This window comes from Varanus komodoensis, unplaced genomic scaffold (assembly GCF_004798865.1).
Source record: "Varanus komodoensis strain SLA01 unplaced genomic scaffold, ASM479886v1 scaffold9, whole genome shotgun sequence".
Lineage (NCBI taxonomy): Eukaryota > Metazoa > Chordata > Lepidosauria > Squamata > Varanidae > Varanus > Varanus komodoensis.
The window spans coordinates 8,045,994-8,072,503 of NW_025336598.1; the positions used below are offsets into that span (position 1 = coordinate 8,045,994).

Here is a 26,510-nt window from a genome sequence, read left to right on the forward strand (position 1 = left end):
AATAGTCACCTACAGAACATCTGGCACACAGGGAGCAAAAAACAAAAGGAGCAGTTATTGGCATCTATTATCATCCACCTAATCAGAGGACATTATCTTCAAAAAACAAATTGCCAAGTTCTCCACCTAGGGGGAAAACAAATGCAAGATAAGGAATACTTGGCTCAACAAGACTGGACAAAGACAAAAGCCTTGGAGTTGTTGTAGACAACAAGTTAAATGTGAGCCAGCAACATGATGCAGCCACAAAAAGGGCAAATGCAATTTTGGGATGCATAAAGAGAAGAACAAGAGAGGTACTAGTTCCCCCTTACTCTGCACTAGTCAAACCTCACCTAGAACACTGTGTTCTGTTTTGAGCACCCAAGTTTTTAAAAGGTGCAGAAAAACTGGAAAGAGTTCAGAGGAGGGCAACAATGATGATCCAGGGTCTGAAAACTAAGCCCTATGATGAGAGACAGAGACAACTGGGCATGTTCAGCTTGAAGAACAGAAGACTGAGAGGGGATATGATAGCCCTCTACCAATACCTCAAAGGCTGTCACAAAGAGGAAAGAAAAGATCTCTTCTCACTCACCCCTGAGTGTAGAACACAGATCAGTTAACTTAAACTACAGCACACCAGATTCAAGCTAGACACCAAAAAACCCCCAAACAAAATACTTCCTAGATGTTAGAGCAATACGACAGTGGAATCAGTTGCCAAGAGAGGTTGTGGTCTCTGCCACATTAGGGATATTCAAGGTGAAACTGAACAGTCATCTGAGTGGGATGTTATAACTTGGTGTCCTGTACCAAGAGGGGGTTGGACCTGATGGCCTACTTGGCCCCTTCCAACACTATTCTTCTATGAAAATCTGTGAATCTATAAAAACCAGCCAAATAATTGGCTATGCTGCCTGACAACCAATAAATACATCTGGACCCTAAATCTTTCCCATGACATTTATATAAACTTGTTTCACAACCCCCTACACAAATGGCTTAACATGACTTTTTAAAGGTTCAAAACCAGAATTAAGTGTCTCCTATACGTCATTCAACCTTTGACTATCTCCTGTACTGAATGAACACTACCCCAATTCTGTGATTCCTCCACCACACACATTCTGCTAGAGGCCTAGATTTCTATCTCCTATGCAATTTTCAAGCACTTTAAGCACAAACCTTGAAAAAATCTGGTTTATTTCACTGTACATGCCATTTTCTTATCACTTGTAAGTGTAATTATACACAGCGCTACTCTAAAAAGAGTAGGTGACAAGATAATTCCATGTCTTTTCTCAGTAAAATATCCGCAACAGGGAACAGAACAAGCTTGTCATTAGTACTGAAATCCTGCTGTTAGTAGCAAACTACACTTCTTGTGGGATGTATTTTATAGGTTTATTGAAGGAATGATGAGATGTATTTTTCAACTTAGAGCAGACAGTGAAGAGTTTGTCAGTAACATTTAATTAACTCTTTGACTGATACTGCAGAAAGTTACTGAATTTCCTGACAAACAAGAACAAAGGGCTTTGTGAGGGAAAGAAGATATCTTAAAAATAATAGTCATGCCATATGCACCTTCTGAGACAATCTGGCCAGATTAAAAGAACTGGCATTTATTAAGGTAATATAATCCATTCCAAAATGGCAAACTGCACAGGGATGGATAAATAATGCTAAGATATCTAAAAGTTAAGTATCTATTACTTGTTGTGGTGGTGGAAAGACCTGGACCTGAAGAGGAAGCACAGGGTTTTTCCTACATGGGGATTGATCACAATATAGAACAGTTTAAATGATGTGTAAAAACAGGCTTGGTTGAGCACACTTCTCATGGTATCGCTGAATTATTGTTTAAATGAGTACATTCATTGTTTGCAGTTTGATTTCGCATTTCCATGTGTAAGTTCCTTTGAAGACCTGATTAGGTGAGAGGTGATTTTACCAGCAAATGCACCAAGATGTAGACTGGTGAACTCGCCAAGGCTTAGTCCCATCTACAGTCCAGCCTGCCCACCCGCCCTGTCCTATGCTTCTGCTGGTGCCTTGGTTCCTCCTGACTCGAGGGAAAACAATCCCAGGGCATGGGGGAGAGGTGACTTTGTACAGTAGCATACACCACAATGGCAAAATCTCACAATTAGGACTTGACTGTCAGTGGCTCTCTTGCCAAAATAAGGTTGGTGCTATGACACAGAACTGCTAGGTTTAATGCAGTCCTCAATACCAACATGACCCTGGATTGTGACATAGCCGATCTGCTTGTTTCGCATTCTACTCTTTCATTCTACTCAAGCTTCCCTGGTGTGCATGCAATTCCAAGCTCCTTCTCAAGACGGTTTGCTTGCAAAATTGTGCTGCATCATCTATTGAGTAAAGGAACTTCAAGGCATGGCCCACCTCTCCACTTTCCACTTCCCTTCCTATGTACATTCACGCAGCCCTTCTGCCTTACTATTGGCCTGAGAGGCTGTCGGAGCCTAAGAGAAGAGCATGGAGCTTCACCAGTGTTGGCAGCAGTGCTGGCAGGGTGAGGCAGGAAAGGGTTAGGCTGTGGCAAGCTCCGAATCGGTGGATGCAGCACAGAGCCATTGCAAACTAACTGGGAAGCGGATCTAAGGAGATAGGAGGACTTACGAGCCACTTTAGTGACTTATTTAGGATATTTAAATGCCACCTCTGATTACATGATGCTACACTATGACAAACATAACTCCAAAATGAAATCAAAATAAAAACGCAGCAGCAGGTAAAGCAACCAACAGGACAATTTGGAAACAGCAGCAGCACTGCATCCAGACAGAAGAGAACAGCACTGTCTTTGTATCCTGTCTAAAGAATTGCAGTGAGGGAAGATGATGGTGATGTTTTTATACTCTGTCCTTCCTTAAAAGTTCATGGCTGCTAACAAAAAGAACCTATAGACACAATAAAATACCAGAATGTTGTAAAAGAAAATCAAAGCACCATTATAAATGGATAGTAGGAGGGCATTCCAGAAATGAGATGGCATGATCAAAGTGGCTCTATTCCTCCCGGCCAGCTGCCTCAGTTCAGAATGGGGAGATTCCCTGAGCAGGGCCTCTGAAAAAGGGTTGCACAAGCTCACGAGGGAGCAGGCAATCCTTCAGTTATGCTGGTCCCAAACCAGCTGGGGCAGCCGTCCCCAGCTTGGTGGCCTCCAGGTGATTGGATGACAACTCCCATAATTTCTGGCCACCAACAATGCTGGTTTGGGATTCAGGGCAGTAAGGGTTAAAAACACTGCCTTAAATTTTATCCTGAAACAAACTGATAGCCAATTCCAGTGTAGCTTAACTACTGAAAAGCTATGGTTCATATTATAATTGTTAATTAGCAGGCAAGTGGCTGTATTTTACAGCAGTTGCAATTTTTTTCTTCAAAGGTAGCTCTGGTAGAGCACATTGCGGTAATCCGATGTTAATGTTATTGTATATCTGCTGCCGGATCTCATTTTTCTGGGGTTCAACATATAAGAGAATTTGTCACTACCAGGAAGAATGGGAAACCGAAGTGCTTGGCTCAATGGCATAAATCAGGACTCATCAGGAGCTACATTATCTATTGGCTATATTGGCTATGGATGCATATGGATATATTTCACATGTTCGTGCGAGTGTCCAGGCTTTCAGCATGAAGATTCCACTGCAGAGGCCCTCCCAAGTACCAGGCTCTCCAGGTTGGCACAGTGCAGGCCCTGGTAGAGAGTTGTTCATTGCCTGCTGTGCTATTGAAATGGATCGGTCTCTATTACCTGCAATGTGTGTGGGGAGAAAAAAGCTTCCACTGGAATACTCAAGGGCAAACTATACGACTAGTATCAGATCTGTGGACATCACCAAAAGGTTCTGCAAACATCCTACAAATGTTTTAAACAGAACAAATGTGACCTCCAAGACATAAAATATATCTGCCAACAACATACTGAATAGAACTACTTACAGCATTAAGGCCACAGAGTTGGTAGCAAGCCATGGTTGCAATGATGGTCAGAATCTGCCATCGCTTACTACAATCACGCAGCAGCTGAAAGACCGAAGCTACTTGGATGTTTCTTTGCACTCGACTCTCTTCCAAAACTTCTGCTATCTCATATGACACATCCGTTCTCCCAAGGAAGGTCTGAAATGCTGCAAACCACAATTTATACTTGTGTTTGAAATGCAGATTGTTTTCTGCATGCTAAATCAGTATTATTCAGAACAAAACACTTAATTTATTTAAACTGAATATGTAATTTGGACCATACATTTCCCCCTTTCTGGGTAACAAAAATTGTTGCAGAGCCTTGTGTTTGTATACCTTACAGCAAGGACTTCACACATAGATATAGATGCACACATTCATATCAAACAAGTTTAAGAATACAAGAAAACTTTGGAATGCATCTGAGAGAATGGCCCAACTCATGAAATAACACTTGGATCACTTATATTAATATCACTTCCATTTCATTTATATCTAGTATATATGCAGGTCACTCTCCGAGGTACTGGAAAAATACAATATCCAATGGCATATTCGATTTAAACACAGACATTTTGCACTGTCTTCATAAATACAGTCCAGCCTTCCCCTGTCCTCTCTTCCCTTCAATGAAAAGGCAAGCCTCACGTCTTGTAGGCCAGTATTTTACAGCCCTCTATATTAATTATACTGTAAATTATACCTGCTGATTATCAGCATGTAATTTATTAGTCAAGTTTCCCCTGGCAATGTAAAAGGGACTTAGTAGAGATGGGAAAGTTCTTGTGCATAGTCAACATGTAGATGATGACGACCTTCCCAATTTCTGCACAATGTCAGGACAAGGGCGGGTACAAATATAATACTGTACATGTGTGGGCATTTCATGTGATGATGGGCTCTCTGTGTCCAGGGTTCTATTACGCGGAGAGCCTAAGTGCCTACAGTTTACCCCTCCACATGTCACATTGAATGCATAGATCTTGGGCCCATGAGAATGCACAAAGCATCGGGGTGAATCAAGCAGGCACCATTCCATTTCCCACTCCATGCATTTTGCAAACATCTGAAAAGAACTAAGTTCTCCTTACTTTCCAGCAGCAAATTAAGTCAGAATAGATATGGGAAAGTATATAGAAGTTTTACATGGTAAAACCTATAAACAGTAAAACCTATCTTTAAACTGAATGAAGCAAGTCAAAAAGAGTGCATGTTATACACCGATTTTTGACAAATTTGAGCCATCTGAATGAATTGGTAGAGACAGAAATGCATGAGGACTGATACAGAGCATTACTGACTATGGCAGATTTCTTTGCTTACAAGATTTTCAGATCTTAATCTCTCAGTTTTAAAAGAACAAAGACTGCAAAACAATGGGGTGTGCACACTTTCATCAGTGTACTTAGTTTTTAAGCCACAGGGATCAGAATTATAACAATGAAGAACACAAAAGCACAGTACCCTTTTCTGCTGCCTTTGTGTCATGTTTTTCAAGCAAGAGGAAGCGAGGACTTTCTGGAAGAAAAGGCAAGACTCCAATTTGGACAAGTGATGGAACAATGATGATTCCAAATAGGTAGGGCCACAGGGATTCCTGGAAAAAAAAAGAACAGCAAGTAATGGATACGTACACAACGTATTTGTGCTACTGTTGTAAATCAACCGACAGACAGACAGAAACACCTGAGAGGGTTCAGAGCAACTATGCTTGCGGAAGGTCCCAGGTTTCATCACTGCATCTCCAGTCTAAAAAATGGATAAGAGAAAGCAGGACAAGGTCACTCTGCTCTGAGGTCCTTGAGGGCCCCTGTCAATTGTGTGGGCCACACAGGGGAAAGTCTAGCTCAGTGTAAGGGGGTTACTGAAGTCTGATTTTGGCACATTTTTTCTCTGAGAGAGTATTCCAAAGTTATGGTGCCAGGACCAGAGGTTGTTCTAGGTGTGCCCATCTATTTGTCTTTCTCCACAGATGGAACATACAGTATTTCCCCCAACTATGAACCTCATAAGTGATTACTGACCCCTGGATTGTTACTGGAAGCTAGCTAAGCTAAGAAAAGTGGGAGAGCACCAGCTGTGCAAGGGGACTGACTCCCGGTAGGAGGTAGGCAGTAAGGCACCAGTCCAGCCTTGCGAATGCTTATACCCCACTGAAATCTTCTGTAGCTCACTTACATGCACACATTTAAGTTAATAGCCACAAGCACGTCAATAGCCACAAGTCTCTTTCAGTTTCCATAAAATTCCCCTAAAGGAAAACTGGAGGTTAATCTTGCTGCAGAAGAAAGTCAGGGGAAGAACTAAACATAAGCCAGCAGTATTGCAGCTTATATGCACTTTTCAAGGGCAGATTACACTGAAATAATTGGTCAGGGTGGTTAACAAATTATGAATAAGAACAGTAGGATTCTATTTATTAATTTAATTTTTATACCACCCAATAGCCAAAAACTCTCTGGGCAGTTAATAAAAGTTAAAAACATGTAATCAAGGAGAAAAAGGGAACGGCATATGAAACACAAAAACAATAAAACCACAGCAGTTGCAATCAAACTGGCAGAGGTATAGCAGCAGTACAAAACTGAAAGGCAGTATAACTAAGATTAAAAGTTAATTGTTAAAATTCTGGGAGAATAAAAAGAATTCCTAGATATCCTCCCAAAAGGTAGTACTGGTGTGTCACATCCGACAGGAAAAGTATTCCCATGTATGTGTACACACATCATCACGCACACACGTGTGATCTAGATGCTCCCTACACAACTGTTCAACTGTCTCACTTGTTACTAACATTTCGATTTTTTAGATTACAAGAAAGTCCTCATGGGTTCTCTCTTCATGAATTATTTGTGGTGGACAAACTGTGGTTGGTTAGCATGGCTGACTTCAGACAACACAATAATCCATGGTTCAGCCCTAATATTTGGGCTGAAATATTACCCCCAAGTGCATGTGCAAAAGGCCTGTAAATGTTAACAGAATTTACACACAGAATTTACACACAAGTCTGAATGGGTTAGTTAGAGGCACTTTGAGGACATTGAGAAAAAACATATTAATTGTACTTGAAAACTGTTTTTTAAATATGGTAACATATAAAGGTTTTCTTTCCAGTCAGTACACAACAGCATGCTTTCATGACTACAACTGATTGTTGAATTTGGTATTATTTCCCAAACAAATGTTTAAATATTCTATAGGGCAATAATTTTACAGATTATTAAAATGTGGTAGCAACTGTCTTTCTCACTATCTCTCCCACTTTTCCCTTGCCAAGAGGCATTCCAGCTCAGTGGTTTTTATCTAAAATACATTTATTGGTTCAAAACCTCTGAGATCCAAATCAGAAATGTGCCATAATATCATCATTTTTATTCCATTATTAAAAGCAGTATTAGTCATATGTGACAGAGCCAACAGTTAGACAAGCTGTCTCACGCTCCTCTATCCTTCCATTAGTATCATTTTATACCTTTCAAAGGCATAAAGTGGTGCGTAAGATATTAAAATTCAATAAAATGCTTCTCCAGTTTTTGAAACTGAAAATTTTTGAAATCCTCCTCTTTTGACACTGAGGCCCAATATTGTTTCTTTTTGAGAAATTTTAAAACCATATTTATTTATTATAATTATTGCCGAGTTTCAGATGATTTGGGGCAACTTGTTCAACAAAAGTATTAAAATTCATGAATCTGTAGTTCATAATTTATACTATCACAAATTATATACAGGAAGTCCCCTACATGCAAACCTTCAAGTTGTGAACTTTCAAATATGCAAATAGGTAAATATGCCTTTGTGTACTTTACTGTAATAATTGAGAGGTGAGCCCAGCAAAGCGTAACACAGGTCGCACCAACCTAACAGTGATGCCAAAAGAGGAAGAACCCATCAGATGAACAACACGGATGCACTTCTGCACTGCAATGTACGCAGAAGTATACCTTCCAGAAGTCCTCCAGCGGTGTTATAAACCTACTACAGTACAGTGCTATACAGCCAATTGTGTTAGTTGGGTACTTAGAGTAACTTTGTTGAACTTATGAACAAACTGGGCTTAGGAACATGCTCTCAGAATGGAACTCGTCCATACGTAGGGAACTTCCTGTACTGCCACAAAGAAAAGGAAGAATCAGAGTGATTTATGCCAAAAGTATCTTGTAGTATAAGAAATTGAGCTAGGCGGAAATTATATACACCATTTCTCAACGTTCTATCACATTCAACTGTAACTGAAGCTTAGATCACAGGATGTCCTACGTAAAAATATGGACAATGGCTGGAACCAATAAGAAAAGGTTTTGTCCAACCTGAATGATGTCATCCTAATTCACCTGTTTCTCCTATATAAATGACTAGTTGCTATTTACACCAATTTCTAAAAAATTAAACCAATAAATGAATGGTTCAAATAATGTTGAACAAAAAACAAACCCCTTGAAGTGGGGTTGCCTGGCTGCCACTGCTGATGTTCCTACCACACACTCCCTTTTATATGCCTAGCTATTCCTTAAATATTTAATTCAGGCATGAACCTCCAATTCGTCCTTGCTATTTTGCTTCTTGTCTGATCTGGTGGCACTCTTTTATGATCACTAGGCAACAGCCATTAGAAGCACCCGAAAATTAATTGATCCAATTAATTGGCTACCATTTTGGATTCATTGGCTCACTCTAATGCATTCAGAACTGGCTTAGCTTTACAGCTATCACTCATGCTTGACCATCTCAATGTACTGCAGGAATCAGTCTAGGTGTACAACCTGAGCAAGTCATTAAGTCATTCTAAATTCTTGTTTATCCAGATCGTTCAAGCCAGTTTCAAACCAAACAAGTGTGGTTTAAGAAACCAAGATGTGCACAGCAGGAGAGGAAGGGAGGGGACAGGCATGTGCATGATTTATTCCTGGTCCAACAAGCCATATTTTCTTAGACAAGGATTGTTACTTCTGAACTGAGACATTCTTTCACAATAACTGTCAGTTTATTTTAGTAAATCTGCTTATGATTTAAGTATCTTTTTGTTATTCTAATGAAGTTATGCTTTAAAAATATTTTGGGCATTTTTGACAGTACAGGACAATATCTGACTGGTCAAGTGATCAATTGTGGGTTACTGGGACTCATAAGGGTTAGTTCTCTCCACCATGGTTATAGCTTGTTGTAGGGGTGCCTTCTTCCTCGGCTTGAGAGGAAAAATCAGGCCCAGGTGATCATTATGAGAATTTCCTTGACATGACTCATGGCTATGCCCAGAGATTTGATTGTTTGCTCTTTGGTGGGACATCCATTGAGAGGTTTCCTCCAAGGATGCTACAACTTGTTGAACAACTCTTCTTTAACCATTGGTCCTGAAACAGCATAAAAAGATGCCTATTCTCCATTTGTCAAACACAGAGTGAGTCAGGGTTACCAAACTCTAATAGCTTGGAGGGCAAGACTTCCCCTAAAAACATTTTTCATTTGAAGAGGCAGCTAGTAGTAGGGGTGATGGTTAGCTTTCAGTGCCACCACTCAGCATTCATCCTTAACACTGTGTTTCCATATATTGCTTGCCTTACTAGCTCTTCCCCAAGTAACATCCTGTTCACCTGCAGGTAAGCAACCACCTGCAGCTGCAAAATATTTTCACATGCCAGAACAACAACCCCCACTGCAAAATGGACATCCGCGTCATCAGTCTATCTGCCATTTCACTTATTTCCCTTTAGCCATGAATGGCAACATCTACATTCCTTGCATAGATGATTTTGATAGAATGGGGAATGGGCTAAAGTTGAGACATGCAATTGCAGGCATTTATTCATAGGTCAGGTGCCTCGCTCTACATACTTCCTTAGCTGTAAAGATGGAGAATTTGAGTGGTGCTGTATGAGCTGCACTGGGGTCGTCTAAGTGACTGTCAGACCCACCCTCCTTCCTGCCCATTTGATAGACCTGGAATGGGCTGATTTCATAAGAGATTTTGAGGGACAGTCTCACTTTGTGGCAGGAAACTGCAACGAGAAGAGTATTTTTAGTTGCTAACATAATTGACCTCATAATGTAACTTTTCCAATTCTATACATTTACTATATAAGGACACAGAAGATTGATGTTAGACTATCATGCATACCAAGAGAGGTCAATGGTAAACAATTTAATATAACAGAGGTATTTACTCAAAGTAATAGTGCCATCCAGTGGCCATCATATCTGCTGCAGTTCAAGGCATTCTGAATCCAATGCTTGCACTTTCTAATGGGTAAGGTCAGGGCTTTTTTTGTCATCGAATGCACGGGAATGGCATTCCGGCACCTTTTTTTCCAATGGATTTTATGAAGTGATTTCGAATCGCCTGTCGGCGGCGTAGCAGGTCAGCAGCAAACATCATTAACATAGTGCCTGCGGGCTGCTTTTGTGTCCGCGCCTCCCGGCTTGGGACGCTGCTCAGCTTGGGATTGGTGTGTGTGATCACGTGCCGGCAGCGACATGAGTTCCGGCACCTTTTTTTTTTTTAACCAAAAAAGCACTGGGTAAGGTGATATGACAAAAAATATTTCACTACTCATTTCGACAAACAGAATTTGAAGGGCTTTATAACGCTTCAAACTGTGCAAGGGTATTTCCCTGACAAAAGGTTGACAAGGAAATATGTACACACCCAGAACAATAATACTACTTTCAGCTCTCTTAGAAGCTATCATTTCTCTGAAACCTAAATCTTGAAATAGTTTTTTACATTTTCCACACTATAAAATGTATAATAATAAGTACATACATAAATAAAATTAGAACATGTGTTTTGCTTAATACTGGACCGTTTTTCTTTTCTATACAACAGTTATACAATTCTATACAACACCATTCAAAAGTTACAAATCCCAAAGTATACAAGGCCTTAGGATCACTTCTGAACCCCGAATCCTGGGTTATTTATTCAGCTGCAGAGGTGGCTGATAATAATTGCTTTTAAAAAAAGCCCAATACTATAGTACTGCACAGGGATTTGGGATACAAGGATTCAGAGGAGAGTTGAGGGGGAAAAACAAACAACCCAGGGATTCAGAAAGCAAATCATGTTTTGTTAGTTCAACTTAGGTAAAGAAACAAATCATGGGTTAAATAAACCATGAGTTAGTGTTATTTGTCAAGAAACTAAATTTGTTATCTTCAGAGTTACTTTTCATTCAATGTACAGTGGTACCTTGGCTCATGAACACCTCAGTTCACAGTCAAATCGGGTTCTGAATAGAAATTTTTTTGACTCAGGTCGCAAACTCCGCTTTGGGTGACGATTGTGATCGTGCCCGTCTTCCCTGCATGTGTTCGACCACCATTACGCCCATCTTCCCTGCACAATTCTGCTCGAGGGCGGGGGGGAGATGGCCACGAATGTGGTCGCGCTCATGCAGGGAAGATGGGCGTGATCACAGTCGTGCTCGAGGGGAGATATGGCCGCGGTCATCGCCCATCTCCAAGCGCACCCATCTCCCCTGAGCGCGCCCGCGATCATGCCCGTCTTCCCCCCGAGTGCGCCCGCAATCGCGCCTGTCTTCCCTGCATGAGCGCACCCGCAATCACGCCCGTCTTTCCTGCATGAGCGCGCCCACAATAGCTGCCATCTCCCCGCACCCCCCTGCACGATCACTATCGTGGCCATCTTCCCCCACAGCACGATCGCTATTGCACGATTATGGTTTGGACTCTCCCTCCAAACAATAACCTCCCCTCCACCTAGGTTAGTGTTCTCTACTGTACTGTGCTTTGTTTCAATTTTTTGTGATTAAAAAAAATATTTACAGAATGGATTAACCTTATATTCCTTGAACCTCATGGGGAAATTTGACTTGGCTTGCAACCAAAATCCGCTTGCGACCACGTTTGTAGGGGTCAGAACGGATTAACCTTATTTACATTGAACGTTTTGGGGGAATTTGACATGGCTTGCGACCAATTTGCATAGCAACCAGAGTCGTGGAATGGATTAAGTTTATGAGCTGAGGTACCACTTTATTTGAGCTAAGAATATATTTTGATCCCAGTATAAAACTGCTGTAAATGCAATCCAGCTAGTTGATACATATATGTGAAAACAAGCTACCAAACAAGTACCATCAGCAACAGCAGCATTAACTATATTAGTTATGGCACAGTTAAATGGACACTGAAAAGGGTTTAGGTATATACACACTCATATAATATGCCCAAATTGGAAGGTGACCCCTCAGCCAAAAAATTTGCCAGTCCTGATAACTATCTTAATGGACTTAATCCATTTGAAAATTCTCCAGCACAAATCCCACTTAAAGGAAATAACTTGTCCAACTTCTACTAGTTTAAACTGGACTTATGCAGGAACCCTTCCTAGTGGATTATCTCATGTTTGACAATATGACAAAACCTATATGAAAAACTGGTAGGAATTTATGGCTTTGAAATTAATTTAATCAAAGATGAACAATAAATCAACTGTATCAATACAATATCAACTTAAAAGTACAATTCAGAATGTTACAAACCTTCCCAAATATCTCCGGTAGGCCCAAAACCTGTCCAGTGAAGACACCAACACAGATGAGAATTGCTGTAATTTGTCCTAATGAACCACGGATCTGCTTGGGAGAAATTTCACTCAAATACATTGGAAGGGCACTGAGAGATACACCTGTGAAATAAGTTAGAACAATAATGGTAAATTTCAGTAGAAAAGGATATAAAATCTAAAAATGAAATCCTAGTGAAAATCCTTGAACCATATATTTGGCAATGTTTGGACACAAGTATTTGGATTATAATCCAGACAAGAACAGTAAGCATAGACCAGTGATGGCGAACCTTTTAGAGACCGAGTGCCCAAACCGCAACTCAGAACCCACTTATTTATCGCAAAGTGCCAACACTGCAATAAAACCTGAATTTGCTGACCACCAGCACAAGGGGGCAACATTCCACTGATCACCAGCTTTTGGTCAGCCCTGAAAAAGGCATCTGAGTGTATTTCCTACCTTTCCTACCTTCTGCTAAAATCACAGTCCAAGGAAATCCCTGGCAGCTCACTGACTGGCCATGTGAAAGCTCTGCCAGTCGCAGCTAATGAGTGAGGTTGTTGCCTGGTGCCCTTAATCTTTCCGAATATGCGCATGGCTGCTGGGGCCGACAGAGAGGGCTCTGCGTGCCCCTTCGGGCACCCATGCCATAGGTTCGCCATCACTGGCATAGATGCATGCTTAGAAGCATATCCACTTCAAACTATCCAGGGGAAAATAAGAATCTGTGAGATAGTGGGACACAGCAGCTGAATGGTTAAGAGTATGATCTCTGACAAAAGCAGCAAATCCTTCTGCTACAAACTCAATAGCCTTTGGCAAACCACTTCTCCTTCTCACACTCAGCTGTCCCAAATCCAAATCCACATTTCAGGAAACAGGGCCATCACCGGTGGCAACCAAGGAGCTGAAGGCAGTGGAGTGGAGTGAATGCAATTACATTCAGTCTTGATAAGATAAAGGTTATGGGAGAGTGGGGACCTCAGCAGGAAAAGCCCCTTCAGGAAAAGCCTCATGGGATGGGCTGCAGTTGAGTGACAGAACAGAGGTCAGGAAAGCAACCCCAGGGGAGGGGTAAAAAGAGGTGGTGGGGACACTAAGGCAGTCAGGAAATGAGGAATGTTGAGGCTGCTTGGGCCTCCTTCCCTCCCTCTGAATCTCCATGGCTGGAGAGCCAACAATGACCATTTAGTGTGTGGGAGGCGCAGGATGCTGAAGATGGTAGCTGCCATTCCTGTTCTGCAATGGATGCCTCCAAGTCTGGGGAGTTTTGGGCATTGGGATGGGATTTTGCCCTCAGCCAGTTTGATTTGCTCTGAAGAATGTTTAGTTTTATCTCCTGGCCTCTACAAAAAGCAGGTCTTTGTGTTGTGGTTTCACTGCTTTAGCTTCCCATGGGAAATTCCGGTGGCTAATTCTTTACATGCTTTACATAGGGAAGTTCAAGCATTTCTGATTCACTGTGGCCTTCAACAATTGATTTGTTTAGGGTACTTCTACACTCATGTTTTATGAACTTTTGTTACTGGTTTTTAAAGTTGTTTGGTTTTGTATACAACTTGAAAAAGTTACTGCAAAACACTGCATCATTAAAAAAAAATAAAAATACTGATATACTTGACTGTGCTTTATGAGACTATGTATGCAAAAGAAGTGCTCAGTAGAAGTGCTTCTTGGTTTGTTTGGTTTTTTTTTAGCTTGTGTGCCCTCTCTTCTCTGAGGCTTGGCATTTAAAGGTTTTTCCATGAAATGCTAATTCTGAATCTCACAAACATCAAAAGGTTGCTTTCACAGCACCCTCTGTTTGAGGTATGACTCCAGAGAATAGCAAAGGGAACCCACAAAAAACATTTTTAACTAATATTTCTGCTATGGCCAATTAGTTGATGGTTGATAAAAGCCTAAGTTTCAATTAATGAATTTAATAGGCACGGGTCTTTAAAATCTTATAAATTAATAGCTAATTTATTCATTCAGTAAGTAGCTGAACCAGCACCATGCATACACAATAGGAAGGGATCAGCAGCTTGTAGAAGAAGAGGAAAAAAATTCTAGAAAAATGCCTTTTTGCCAGTGCTTGAGCTAACGGGGAACATTTGGCTGGAATCTTATGATAATCTGTTCTTACCGATGTCAGTTTGTTTAAGCCAAACTTGCTAGATTTTCTTAATTTAAGTACACTTGCAGAACTCTGTAGTTTTAACACAGACAGTATAATCATTGTCAGAATTATGAGAGGTGGAGTTTGCTGTAGCTCTTCTCTTTTGGGTGGGTGAAAATAAAATGCAAATTTGCCTTATATGAAGTACTAAAGTTGTGTTGTAAGTATTTCTTAAGTGATTCATAAAAACAAAACAAAACAAAAGCATTCCAGATTACTTCAGCGGATGAAAGATTCTCTGAAGGTCCACATTAAGGGCACACAGAACACGTGCAAGTATGGTCTGATCGTTGGAATTTTTTAAAAAGAATTAAGTGGACATTAGTTTGATCTAAGAAGGCATCTCTTATTTTTAAGCAAAAATGCACAGTCAAGATTACATAACAGAGACTATTTCTTAAGCAAGTCCTATTTTGTTTTGTTAGTATTAAAAAACCCAATGCATTATTGGTGTCACATGGGAATTTGAGGCAGGGCAAGGAGGAAATAGACCCTGCAAGATGGGTGAAGCTGCCCTCCTTTAGACTGAACTACTTGGGTTTAACACATGGCTCCTACACATGTAGTTTATACTGCTGTTGACATAGCTCTACTATACTCTCTAATGATGTCTTATGTAGTTTTTGCTTTTGGAAAGGCTATATGAACAATGGGCTCATGACAGCTAGAAGGAAAAGGATGCTCATGTGACTTGGGCACAGACAAACACTCTTATAGATCATCTGGGCTCTGAATAGGAGAGATCGCTCAGCATTAGTTGTTAATTGCCTACAGGACAGACTAAATCGTACCTCCATCAATGCCCATTATAAATCGTCCCAGAATAATCATTCCGAAAATTCCTGCCAGTTGAGAAAATGCCATCAACAGGGCAGCCGTAATGGCAAATATATTATTTAGCAGCAACGTACGTTTTCTGAAAAGGAACAAATTATATATTACACACTTATGACATGTTTATAATTCCAGTCAAAGAGTAGCATTTGCTAAGCCACAGTGAACTACATGTATTATTAGAAAGTTTTCAGTGTTATATATAATGGATAGAATAACCGAAAGCTTACAGCTATAATGCAAAAATGACAAGACTGAACATCAAAATCTTAGGAATCAGTGAACTAAAATGGACAAGAATGGGGGAATTTAATTCAGATGACCATCAGGTATACTACTGTGGGCAAGAATCCCTCAGAAGAAATGGAGTAGCCTTCATAGTCAATAAAAGAGTAGCAAAAGCAGTACTGGGATACAATCTCCAAAATGACAGAATGTTCTCAGTTTGAATCCAAGGCAAACCATTCACAGTAGTCCAAGTCTACGCCCCAACCACTGGTGCTGAAGAGGCTGAAGTTGACCGGTTTTATGAAGGCCTACAACACCTTCTAGAATTAACACCCAAAAATGATGTCCTTATCATCATGGAGGATTGGAATGCTAAAGTAGGAAGCCAAAAGATAACGAGAATAACAGGCAAGTTTGGCCTTGGAGTACAAAATGAAGCAGGGCACAGGCTGGTAGAATTTTGTCAAGAGAATATGATGGTCATAGCAAACACTGTTTTCCAACAACCCAAGAGACGACTCTACACATGGACATCACCAGATGGTCAACACAGAAATCTGATTGACTATGTGCTCTGCAGCCAAAGATGGAGAAGCTCTATACAGTCAGTAAAAACTAAACCAGGAGCTGACTATGGCTCGGATCATGAGCTTCTTGTTGCAAAATTTAGGCTTAAATTGAAGAAAGTAGGGAAAAGCACTTGGCCACTCAGGTATTACCTAAATCATATCCCTGATGAATATACGGTAGAGGTGACAAATGGATTTAAGGAATTAGATCTGATAGACAGAGTGCCTAAAGAACTATGGACGGAGGTTCGCAACATTGTACAAGAGGTAGCAACTAAAACCATCCCAAAGTAAGAAATGCAAGAAAGCAAAATGGCTATCTGAGGAAGCTTTACAAATAGCTGAGGAAAGAAGGGAAGTGAAAGGCAAGGGAGAAAGGGAAAGATACACCCAACTGAATGCAGAATTCCAGAGAATAGCTAGGAGAAATAAGAAAGCCTTCTTAAATGAACAGTGTAAAGAAATCAAAGAAAACAATAGAATAGGAAAGACTAGAGATCTCTTCAAGAAAATTGGAGATTTTTCCAAGGGAACGTTTCCTGCAAAGATGGGCATGATAAAGGACCAAAATGGCAGGGACCTAACAGAGGCAGAAGGGATTAAGTAGAGGTGGCAAGATTACACAGAAGAACTATACAAGAAAGAGCACAGCATCCCTGATAACCACGATGGCGTGATCACTGACCTTGAGCCAGACATCCTGGAATGTGAAGTCAAATGGGCCTTAGGATGCCTGAGCAACAACAAAGCTAGTGGAGGTGACAGTATTCCAGCTAAGCTATTCAAAATCTTAAAAGATGATGCAGTAAAAGTGCTACACTCAATATGCCAGCAAACTTGGAAAACTCAACAGTGGCCACAGGATAGGAAAAGGTCAGTTTACATTCCGATCCCAAAGAAGGGCAATGCCAAAGAATGTTCAAACTACCGCACCATTGCACATGCTAGCAAAGTTAAGCTCAAAATCCTGCAAGCTAAACTCCAGCAGTATGTGGACCAAGAACTACCAGAAGTACAGGCAGGGTTTCGAAGAGGCAGAGGAACTAGAAAGCAAATTGCCAACATATGCTGGATCATGGTGAAAGCTAGGGAGTTCCACAAAAACATCCACTTCTGCTTCATTGACTATGCTAAACCCTTTGATTGTGTGGATCACAACAAAATGTGGCAAGTTCTTAAAGAGATGGGAATACCAGACCATCTTATTTGTCTCTTGAAAAACCTGTATGTGGGTCAAGAAGCAACAGTGAGAACTGGACACGGAACCACTGATTGGTTCAAAATTGAGAAAGGAGTTTGCAAGGCTGTATACTGTTGCCCTGCCTATTTAACTTATATGCAGAGCACATCATGAGAAAGGCGGGGCTAGATGAATCACCAGTTGGAATTAAGATTGCCGGGAGAAATATCAACAACCTCAGATATGCAGATGATACCACTCTTATGGCAGAGGAACTAAAGAGCCTTTTGATGTGGGTAAAGGAGGAGAGCGCAAAAGTTGGCTTGAAACTCAACATCAAGAAAACTAAGATCATGGTATCTGGTCCTCTCATTTCCTGGCAAAGAGATGAGGAAGAAATGGAGGTAGTGACAGATTTTATTTTCCTGGGCTCCAAGATCACCACAGATGGGGACTGCAGCCAAGAAATTAAAAGACACTTGCTCCTGGGGAGGAAAGTTATGGCAAATCTAAGCATTCTAAAAAGCAGAGACATCACCCTGCCGACAAAAGTGCGTATAGTCAAGGCTATGGTTTTCCCAGTTGCAATGTATGGCTGTGAAAGCTGGACCATGAGGAAGGCTGAGTGCTGAAGAACTGAGGCCTTTGAATTGTGGTGCTGGAGAAGACTCCTGTGAGTCCCTTGGACTGCAAGGAGATCAAACCAGTCAGTCCTAGAGGAGATCAACACTATTGGTGATTTTTCCCTAGAGTTATTCATGGTTTTTTTCCATTTTCGTGGGGGTCCTGTGTCTCTAAGCCCTGCAAACGTGGAGGGCTGACAGTCAACTTCAGTTAAGTGAAATGGCAGTAACTGAGACAGTGGATACAGAGGTCCAGCTGTATATTTTGGCTGCCTTTGTTGAAGTCTATACATGATCATCTCTAATAGTGGTAGTCTGTTTTGCCAAACATTAAATATGGAGCGGTACCCCCACCCCCAACACACACACACTAATGATTTCAATCAAGCTTCATGTAAAAAACTTTCTTTTCTTTTTTTATTCTGTTTGAATTTTTTGAAACTCAATGAAAAAATAACTAGACAAATAATGCACCATTGCAAGCGTGGTACAGTTTTGTTAAAGTTGCTAACCTTGTCCTGAGGAAAAGACAGAATGGTCTAATTCACCTGACAGAAGTCCTGATTCAGATTGGGACTCTGGTGATTTTGGAAGGGGAATTTTAAGTTTCTCCCTCTGATTTTTGTCTCTTACATAAGAAAGTAGTTCATTAATAAAAGGCAATAAAAATAATAATAAATCAGAAACAAGACCAGATTTTAACCTGTAAACAACCAGCTTATCTTTTGCAAATATGCAAGAACAATTATAGAGTTATATTCTACACACTTGTGTTTGGTGTTAATGTGCTCTTAATAAAATTAGCTTGGGAAATACATCATCTAGGCTTCTAAATCCAGGAGTCGGAATACTAGGGTTCTTTTTGTATAGTATAAAGCATGCTCTTTTTGTAGTATAATAAATCAAAAGAAAGAAAAAATAAGCAAACATACACAATTCACAGCTCTTTCTTCTATGCTTACCGGCCAAAATATTTGACAGCAGGAGTAACAATCAACGCACCCACAAGTCCACCGATGGCAAATATAGAAACGGATATAGTCCAGAGCAGCGTAACAGACTGTTCTGTTATTGACTGGTTATAGCTTCTTTCCCAACTTTCATTGTAAAACTTCTTGATGAACTATAAATAAAAGACAGATTTTAAGTGATAAATAAATGCTGGCCAGTGTGGATAAGTAGCATTTTTCATCAACATTTTAAAGAATTGCAGCAGATGTATTTTATTTAAACTAGATTTTTAAATTATTCTCATTATATTAAGTAATCTTTCAAAATTTAGCCAACTAATAGAACGCAAACTAATATACTGGAGTCAACACTTATACATTCCAATCCAATGAAGCACCTGGGAAGGCCCACAAACATCCCTTTCTTAGAAGCTAGAATGGCTGTGAGTTATTAATATGGGAAAAATAAAATAAACCTCTATAGTTGGGAACACATTTGTGGAGAGGATCAAACTTGCCACCATCCCAGTCGCCAGTAGCCCAGTGTAATAAAGTAACTTTTACAGATGATTCAAAGGTGTGGGGAGAGAGCCACTGTCTTCAAGCCATGTACAATCAACAGAACATATGTAGAGAATCCCTCAAATACAGGTATAGGAATGGAGGGCTCTTCTTCAGATGACGAGGCAGGAACCCTGCCAAATAAGTGGCCATAAAGTCTACTTGGACTGACAACAAATGGTGCTGCATCTATGCATTCTCCTTAGCCTTTTAGTTATGGTGAGGAAAAAATGGTCTCCTTATAGTTCTGACTCATGTGAAATTATTAGAAGAGCCACCCACTGAGAGACAGAATTCTCTCCTGTGCAACACCACCTACATACCACAGCTATTGACTCTGAGAAACCTTTTGAAGATGGATCCTTGACAACAAGCAGACAATGCTGAAAATCCATCAGTGGTGGCACTGATTGTGTCATTCCTACCGCTTGAGGTTTAGTTTTAAAGTTGCTCCAAAAATAATACCAGGGAATTATATGCAGCCAATACAAATAACCTGGCATTTGGACATTCGGATTTCCACATGACACTCATTAAATTAAAAAACATGTTTAAGAAATCCAAGTTACAAAACAGCACAACATCCAGAGCTAACAACAGCATCATTTTCAGGGCTGGATTTGGGATTCTGAAGCTTCTAGGCATTTAATGAAATGGGTGTGCAATCTTGTGCTGTACTACAGATGCCTTGGTCAAACTAGTGGGGGAGGAGCTTTAGAAAACTGCAGAAACCCCACTCCATCCTGATAGCTCCTAATACATCTCTGTTGGTGAAGTTGCATCAGCACAACATCACTAAAATGTCAGCAGAACTCTATGCCAGTGCATCTGCACCACTGCAGCAAATGTGGGAAAAGAGGGGTCAAAATAGGACGAAGGCAAGGGGTGAGTGGGAATCCAAAAATTCTACAGTCCTACCCTTGATTCCGGCAGCCAAGCTCAGAGGGCATGTAAATCCAAAACCAGCCAGATCAGCAATTCAGTGGAAACTAATCCAGGATCAGCAAGAGAAAGGGCCAAACTAAATGTTCTTTAAATCACTCATAGCAGAGCTATGCAAGAACAAGCAAATACAGCTCAAGAACTGCCCAGGAAAATAATAAAAAAATTGATCCAGGGATTCAGAGTTCCTAAGCAGCAGACAAGAATCTGTGCAGAAAGTAGGGGCGGATATCAGGGGTGGGCTCACCAGTGCAGTGGCAGAGGTGATGGTAGTGCTTTTGCAGGCAGGGGCTTTGGTGGTAGGCAGGCAGCTGCGGTCATGGGCGAGCATAAGCACGGAGGGGCGGCAGCAGCTGGGGCTTCAGCAATGAGGTGCGGTGGCAGAAGGCCTATCAGCAGCCCTCTGCTGAAAACCCATTAGAGTCTGGCACCAGCCCCACCTTTGAAATCTCATAGGCACTGGAGTGTTTTTCTGCTCCCTTTTAATGTATGCAGAAACCACTACCGCATTTTTTGGATGAACCAATTTTACTTTTGAACTGACACTATTTTCTCCATCAGAAGGACCTGCAACAAAAAATGTGTTGTTATACCCAGCAACAAAGTCTTAGAGTTTTCCAGCAGTGTTCCTCATCAGACTCTGGCTAATTTAAAACAAAGCAAAAACCTAGCTGGAAAGTCTCAGGATGACAGGGCAGGAATGTCTTTTCTGCCCATCTCCATACATTGCTGGACCCAGGGAAGAGACAGTGAATGGTGTGCAAGGCCCAGCAGAGACCAGATGCTGCCACTCAGAGGTCCAATACTAGGTTCAATAGACAAATAGCTTGACCTGGTACAGTGGTACCAGTTCATGACCAAATCGGGTCGCGAACTAAAATTTCATAAAAATGTTGACTCAGGTTGCAAACTTCACATTGGATGGTGACCATGATCACGGCCGTCTCCCCACCCCTGAGTGAGGAGATAGCCATGATTGTGCTGGGGGCGGGGGGGGGGGGGAGATGGCCAAGATCTTGCCTGTCTTTCCTGCAGGAGCATGCCCATAATTGTGCCCATCTTTCTTGCAGGAGTGCAACCACAATCTTGGCCATCTCCCCCCACCAGCATGATCGCACCTGTCTCTCCCCCCACAGCGCGCCAGGATGATGGGCATGTGCAGGTGCAGTGATGACGGGCGCAATTGTGGTCGTGCTGGCGGGGGGGGGGAGATGGCCGCGCTCGTGCTCGGGGTGTGGGGGGAGATGGCCGCGATCTTTGTTTTTCTTTGTCACTCTGCTTCACATTTTTCTGATTAAAAAAAATAGTTACAGAAGGGATTAACCCTATTTATATTGAACCTTATGGGGAAATTTAACTTGGCTCACGACCAATTTGGGTCATGACCAGAGTCCTGGAACAGATTAAATTTGTGAGCCAAGGTACCACTGTATAAGGCAGCTTCCTATGTTCCTGCAATGGCAGACTGGGGGTGCCAACCCTGGCCTTAGACAGGCAGCTGGGAAAGGAAACATTGGGAAAGAAAGCTTTCTCTAGAGAGGGCTTGCACAGCATACATCTATCAGCCCCAAAACCTTACCTAGATCAAGCTTCTTATGATACTCCCATACATTATTAGGGGCTTAAGCAGACAAGTCTCATCTTTTCCTACCCACTACCTTCAACTGATGCTCCTCTATTCCAAGTTCTTGCCAGAGTGGTTTAAGAGTTTTACAAAACTTCATTTTTCTTTTAATTTAAATGCTTCTATACTTCTGCATACTTTGAACATGTATTTTTGGGTAGCCCCATTTCACTTCTACACTGATAGGCACTTGAACCTGAGTTTGCTATCTGAGAGAAGTGCCTCTAAACTACCTATACAGGGGCTGGCTTATGGCTAGCTAAATTGCGGTGACTTCCTGTTTTTAAACCTCTCAAGGAGCAAAATAGAATCACACATTTGTTTTTAATTCTAAAGAAGAATATCTCAAGCTATCTCTAAATCAACTGTAGTGCTGTCAGTGCTGACTGGACAGATTGTTGAAGCATGTAATGGATTTCACCACTGAACAAAGTAATAGGGTCAAAGGTGTGTGATAAACGCAACTGCAGCGTGACTAATTTCAGCATTCCAGCAGAATAGTGAACTATGCTATGTCTGACTAGAAGAAACACCTACGCATGTATTACTTACCACACTCCTCCTGTAAAAGTTGTACCCTAAATGCTAATTGCTATGATGCAGTGCCATTGATTGAATTTTTATGTGAAGAATGGTTGCTAAAGGTTGGTGATTATTATCATGCTGGTTTCCCTGTTTTATTTCTTTCTAAAGGTGGATATAAACTGTCCACAAATTTCCACAGATTATTTATTGAATTAAATTTAGAGCTGACCTTTCCACTAAAACAGTGCTCAAGCAGCTAACATAAAATAGAGGAAAGCATGACTATTTTGCAATTAAAACAGTAAAAAACACCAGTTGTAAACACATCAATTAAAACAAACAAACAAACAAACAGAACTGTAAATTGTGCCTAGAAGCAGGCAAGCAAAGCTCTTCTAACAAGCTTCCTACAGCTGGTCCCAGCCAACAGAGTGACCACATTACTCTTGGTCAGCTGAAGTTTTTGAAAAGTTCTCAAAGGCAGTTCTACATAAAGCCCATCACAACTGTCAAAACAAGATGGAATGAAGCACGTGTCCCCATGGTAGCACGTGTCCCCATGGTCAGATCTGACATTTCCAGGAAAGGCACAGCTCAGCTGCTGTGCTCCTGTACAAGACTTTGCCGTATGAACAGACTCTTGATTGCTGCTCAAATCCAAGTGCAGGGCTGGATTCAGGAGGGGAGTGTGACTTCTTCATATCCAAGTGGAATCCCTTTTTCCTAAACTGCTCTTCAACTGACCTTTGCCTTATCTAGACAAGTGTGCTTATCCTAATCCACTTTCACCCATCTTCCTTCATGCTAGTATTCCGTGTTTGTGGCATTCAAAAGCAGGTATGCACTTTCTGCAACATAATGGGTGTGTTTCTCTGAGTATCACCATTTTGCATTGTGCAAACTGGGCATTTTGTTGTACTCTCGGGACAAATATGTGATTTGGCATTTGGAACTTGAACCCCACCACTGCCTTGTAATTAGGGTTCCTTGTAATTAGTATGTTGGGTAAGTTTTTTGATTTTTGCCTCAGCAATCTGCTTTCAAGGAAACAGGTGTTCTGTGAATGATAGCCATTTTGTGAGGACATCCATGATGTCCTCTTATAGTTCCAATTGAGTCTCTGGGCCCAAAAAATTGGGGTGCCATGCCTATGCAGTATATTGCAGATTTAAATCTTTGCACTGCAAGTTCATAGCCTTAACTATGCAACATGCTGTTCTTAAAAATAACTGATTTCCCCTCACAAAACTGAAATAGTAAGTCTGCTGCTTGTTCAGGACACTTCCTGGAAAAGTAATGTGGTTTTCAGCAGTTACATCAGCAACTACAGTAAATCACTTCCTTTTTGCTGCTTCTGAAGTAAAATGTATCACCATTTCCTATGATACAATATAATTTCACAACTGTCTTCAGGGTTATTCCAGGCTGTTTCATAGTAGAATAACTCTGCTTTTGAGTTTTGCTAAGAGTTCTGCTTCTTAGTTGTGCATCCCCCCCCCCCCCCCCCGTTTTTTTTTTTTTTTAAGGTTTTTTTTTTTTTTTTTTTTTTCCCCCCCCCCCCCGGAGGTTTTTTTTTTGTTGCAGGTGTATTTTTTTTTTTTTAGCTCTCAAAAACAATATGAGAGCTTATCTAATGGCCAAAGTCTGGTGTAGCAAGTGCAGTGGTAAGAGCTGTGTGGAATATGACTGAAGCAAACATACAAAATGGTTAGAAACTGGTTAGAGACTAGCAGCTTAATGCAATTTTTTTAACCTTCTGAAATTTCATTTAATTTTGAATCCTTTAAATTTCCTTTTAGTTTTAAATATCCCTCTAAAGATATATTCATATAATCCTTCTTAGACAGGCACAAGCACAAGCAACTTTGCTAAGCTTTACTAAACCTAGTGCTAACGTTGTTTAGAAGGTCATGCAAATGGAGTTATATGTGCTGGTTATTCTATCAGTCCTATTTGCTAAAATAGGCTACGGCAAGGGGCGGCATAGAAATGTTTTAATAAAAAAATAAAATAAAAATAAAATAAATAAAATGGAAGGTAATGGGAAACTGTAATCTAGCAACCTTTGACAAGCCTGTGAACAATTAGTATCAGAAGACTTAAAGGAAACTTCAAGAGGATATTCTTGCATGTTTTGATTAGCCTAAATGCCTGATAACCCAAGTATCTAATATTTTTCTGAGTCTCCCTAGCTTAGAGGCAATTCTTGGGCTCCTAGACTACTCCATGTGTTTGCTTTTATTTTCAGGGGAACTTTCACAAAGGTAGATTGAAATAGCAATCATTGCTTTTTGGAACTGGCGAGCTGTGCTGCAGTCCTAGAATCTTTTGCAGAATCTAACTTTGTTAACCAGGTGATCCTATGGCTTGGGACACTTACATTGCCACAATATTAATATAAATTAACCAGTATCATATATACCTGCAGCACGAAAGAGAAGAAACGTATTTCCCCACGAGCACAGAATGGAGCACCACTGTTACCTACACTTACAGTATCTGTGGCAATACTGCTGAGTCCCACCAATTACAGGCCAGCCTGCCAGCAGCTCCCCTACTGAGGGCAGTCATGACGAGCGCTCCTAGGAACAGCCACCACCCAGACCCAAGAGGCCGGTGTAATGGCTACTGCTCCTCTGTACCACTTATTGCTTGCCCATAGGAACACTCTAGCAGCCATCACCATTTGATCACCAGGGGAGTCACCAGGACAGCAATGATGGCGGCCAAGTGTAGTTACTACCTGCCCTCTGTCCCTGAATGAAGGGGGTTCAGGAGGAGGAGCTGCAGTTGCAATAAGCAGTGGCAGGATGCCTAGTTTGAGGTTTGTCATATTATTCTTTCCCTGGAGGAGAAAACCTATAATGGCAGCAGGTCATAAACGAGACTCAGGTCGAGAATATTTTAATAAAATCCCCCTATTTATGGGTAAGGCAGGCATTCATGCCAAGTATGTAGTGATTTAAATCAAATCCCCCTGAGCTGGAGCAATGTTCCAGGCTCATAGCTAAGGATCCAAGCAATTTTAAGACCATCCAGCTGCTGTCTCTAGCCCACAGGATTGCTAGGTAAGTCTGGGAAAGGTTAGATCTGTCGAACTTGAGTTTCTCAAATGGTAACCAACATTTAATGGTTACAATTACAATTGTTATCTAATATGTGAAGTGTTGTCTTTCCATTGCCCTCTACTGGACTATATCATAGACATGAAAACTGCCAAAAACAAAACAAAGCAAAGAAACAAAGAACCACAACTAAATAAAGCACATACATCTCTAAAATACTTTTAACAAACACTGTAAATTCAGATTGGAATATTTGCTGTGGGAAAGTAAACTAGAGAACAATTATCACATATATAACAAGGGAACTTGTATCAGATTAAGCCAAGTTGGACTTGGATTTTAAAAAATTTGTTCACTCACCACTGTTGGAGCATTCACTACAGAAAGATTGTAACCATACAGGAAGGAGGATCCAAAGGCTCCAGCCAAAGAAGCAACCACGAGACTAGCAGACCATTCCTGGGAAAAAAGGAAAAAGAAAAGTACTGATCATTTACAGCAAAGGATGCTTCTCAGCCAAACAATTGGGGGGGGGGGGGGGCAAACAAAGAGTCTTTGATATCCCAAAAACTAACAAATACATTTGGCACCTGATGAACTGGATGAACATCAGTTGCTTGCATTGCTACTGAGAATTTCAGGTATATATAATCTGTGGCTGGGGGGTGGAAGCATGGGACAGAATTGTAAAACACTGAGCCTAGAAGGAAATGAAATGCAGGATGTTTCAGTAGTGGCA

The 26,510-nt window shown here is 41.0% G+C and overlaps 1 protein-coding gene across 2 annotated transcripts in view; it reads right to left on the reverse strand.

Moving 5' to 3' along the window:
- SLC2A9 (solute carrier family 2 member 9) overlaps window positions 1-26,510 on the reverse strand; it is an 84,534-nt gene that overhangs the window by 25,363 nt on the left and 32,661 nt on the right. For both annotated transcript variants that reach the window (XM_044418427.1, XM_044418428.1), the window contains 6 exons: window positions 26,132-26,230; window positions 19,067-19,227; window positions 15,462-15,586; window positions 12,483-12,628; window positions 5,443-5,575; window positions 3,955-4,142 (listed from right to left, as the gene is read on the reverse strand). In XM_044418427.1, coding sequence (XP_044274362.1) covers window positions 3,955-4,142; window positions 5,443-5,575; window positions 12,483-12,628; window positions 15,462-15,586; window positions 19,067-19,227; window positions 26,132-26,230 — 852 coding nt within the window. The remainder of the gene's footprint in view (window positions 1-3,954; window positions 4,143-5,442; window positions 5,576-12,482; window positions 12,629-15,461; window positions 15,587-19,066; window positions 19,228-26,131; window positions 26,231-26,510) is intronic.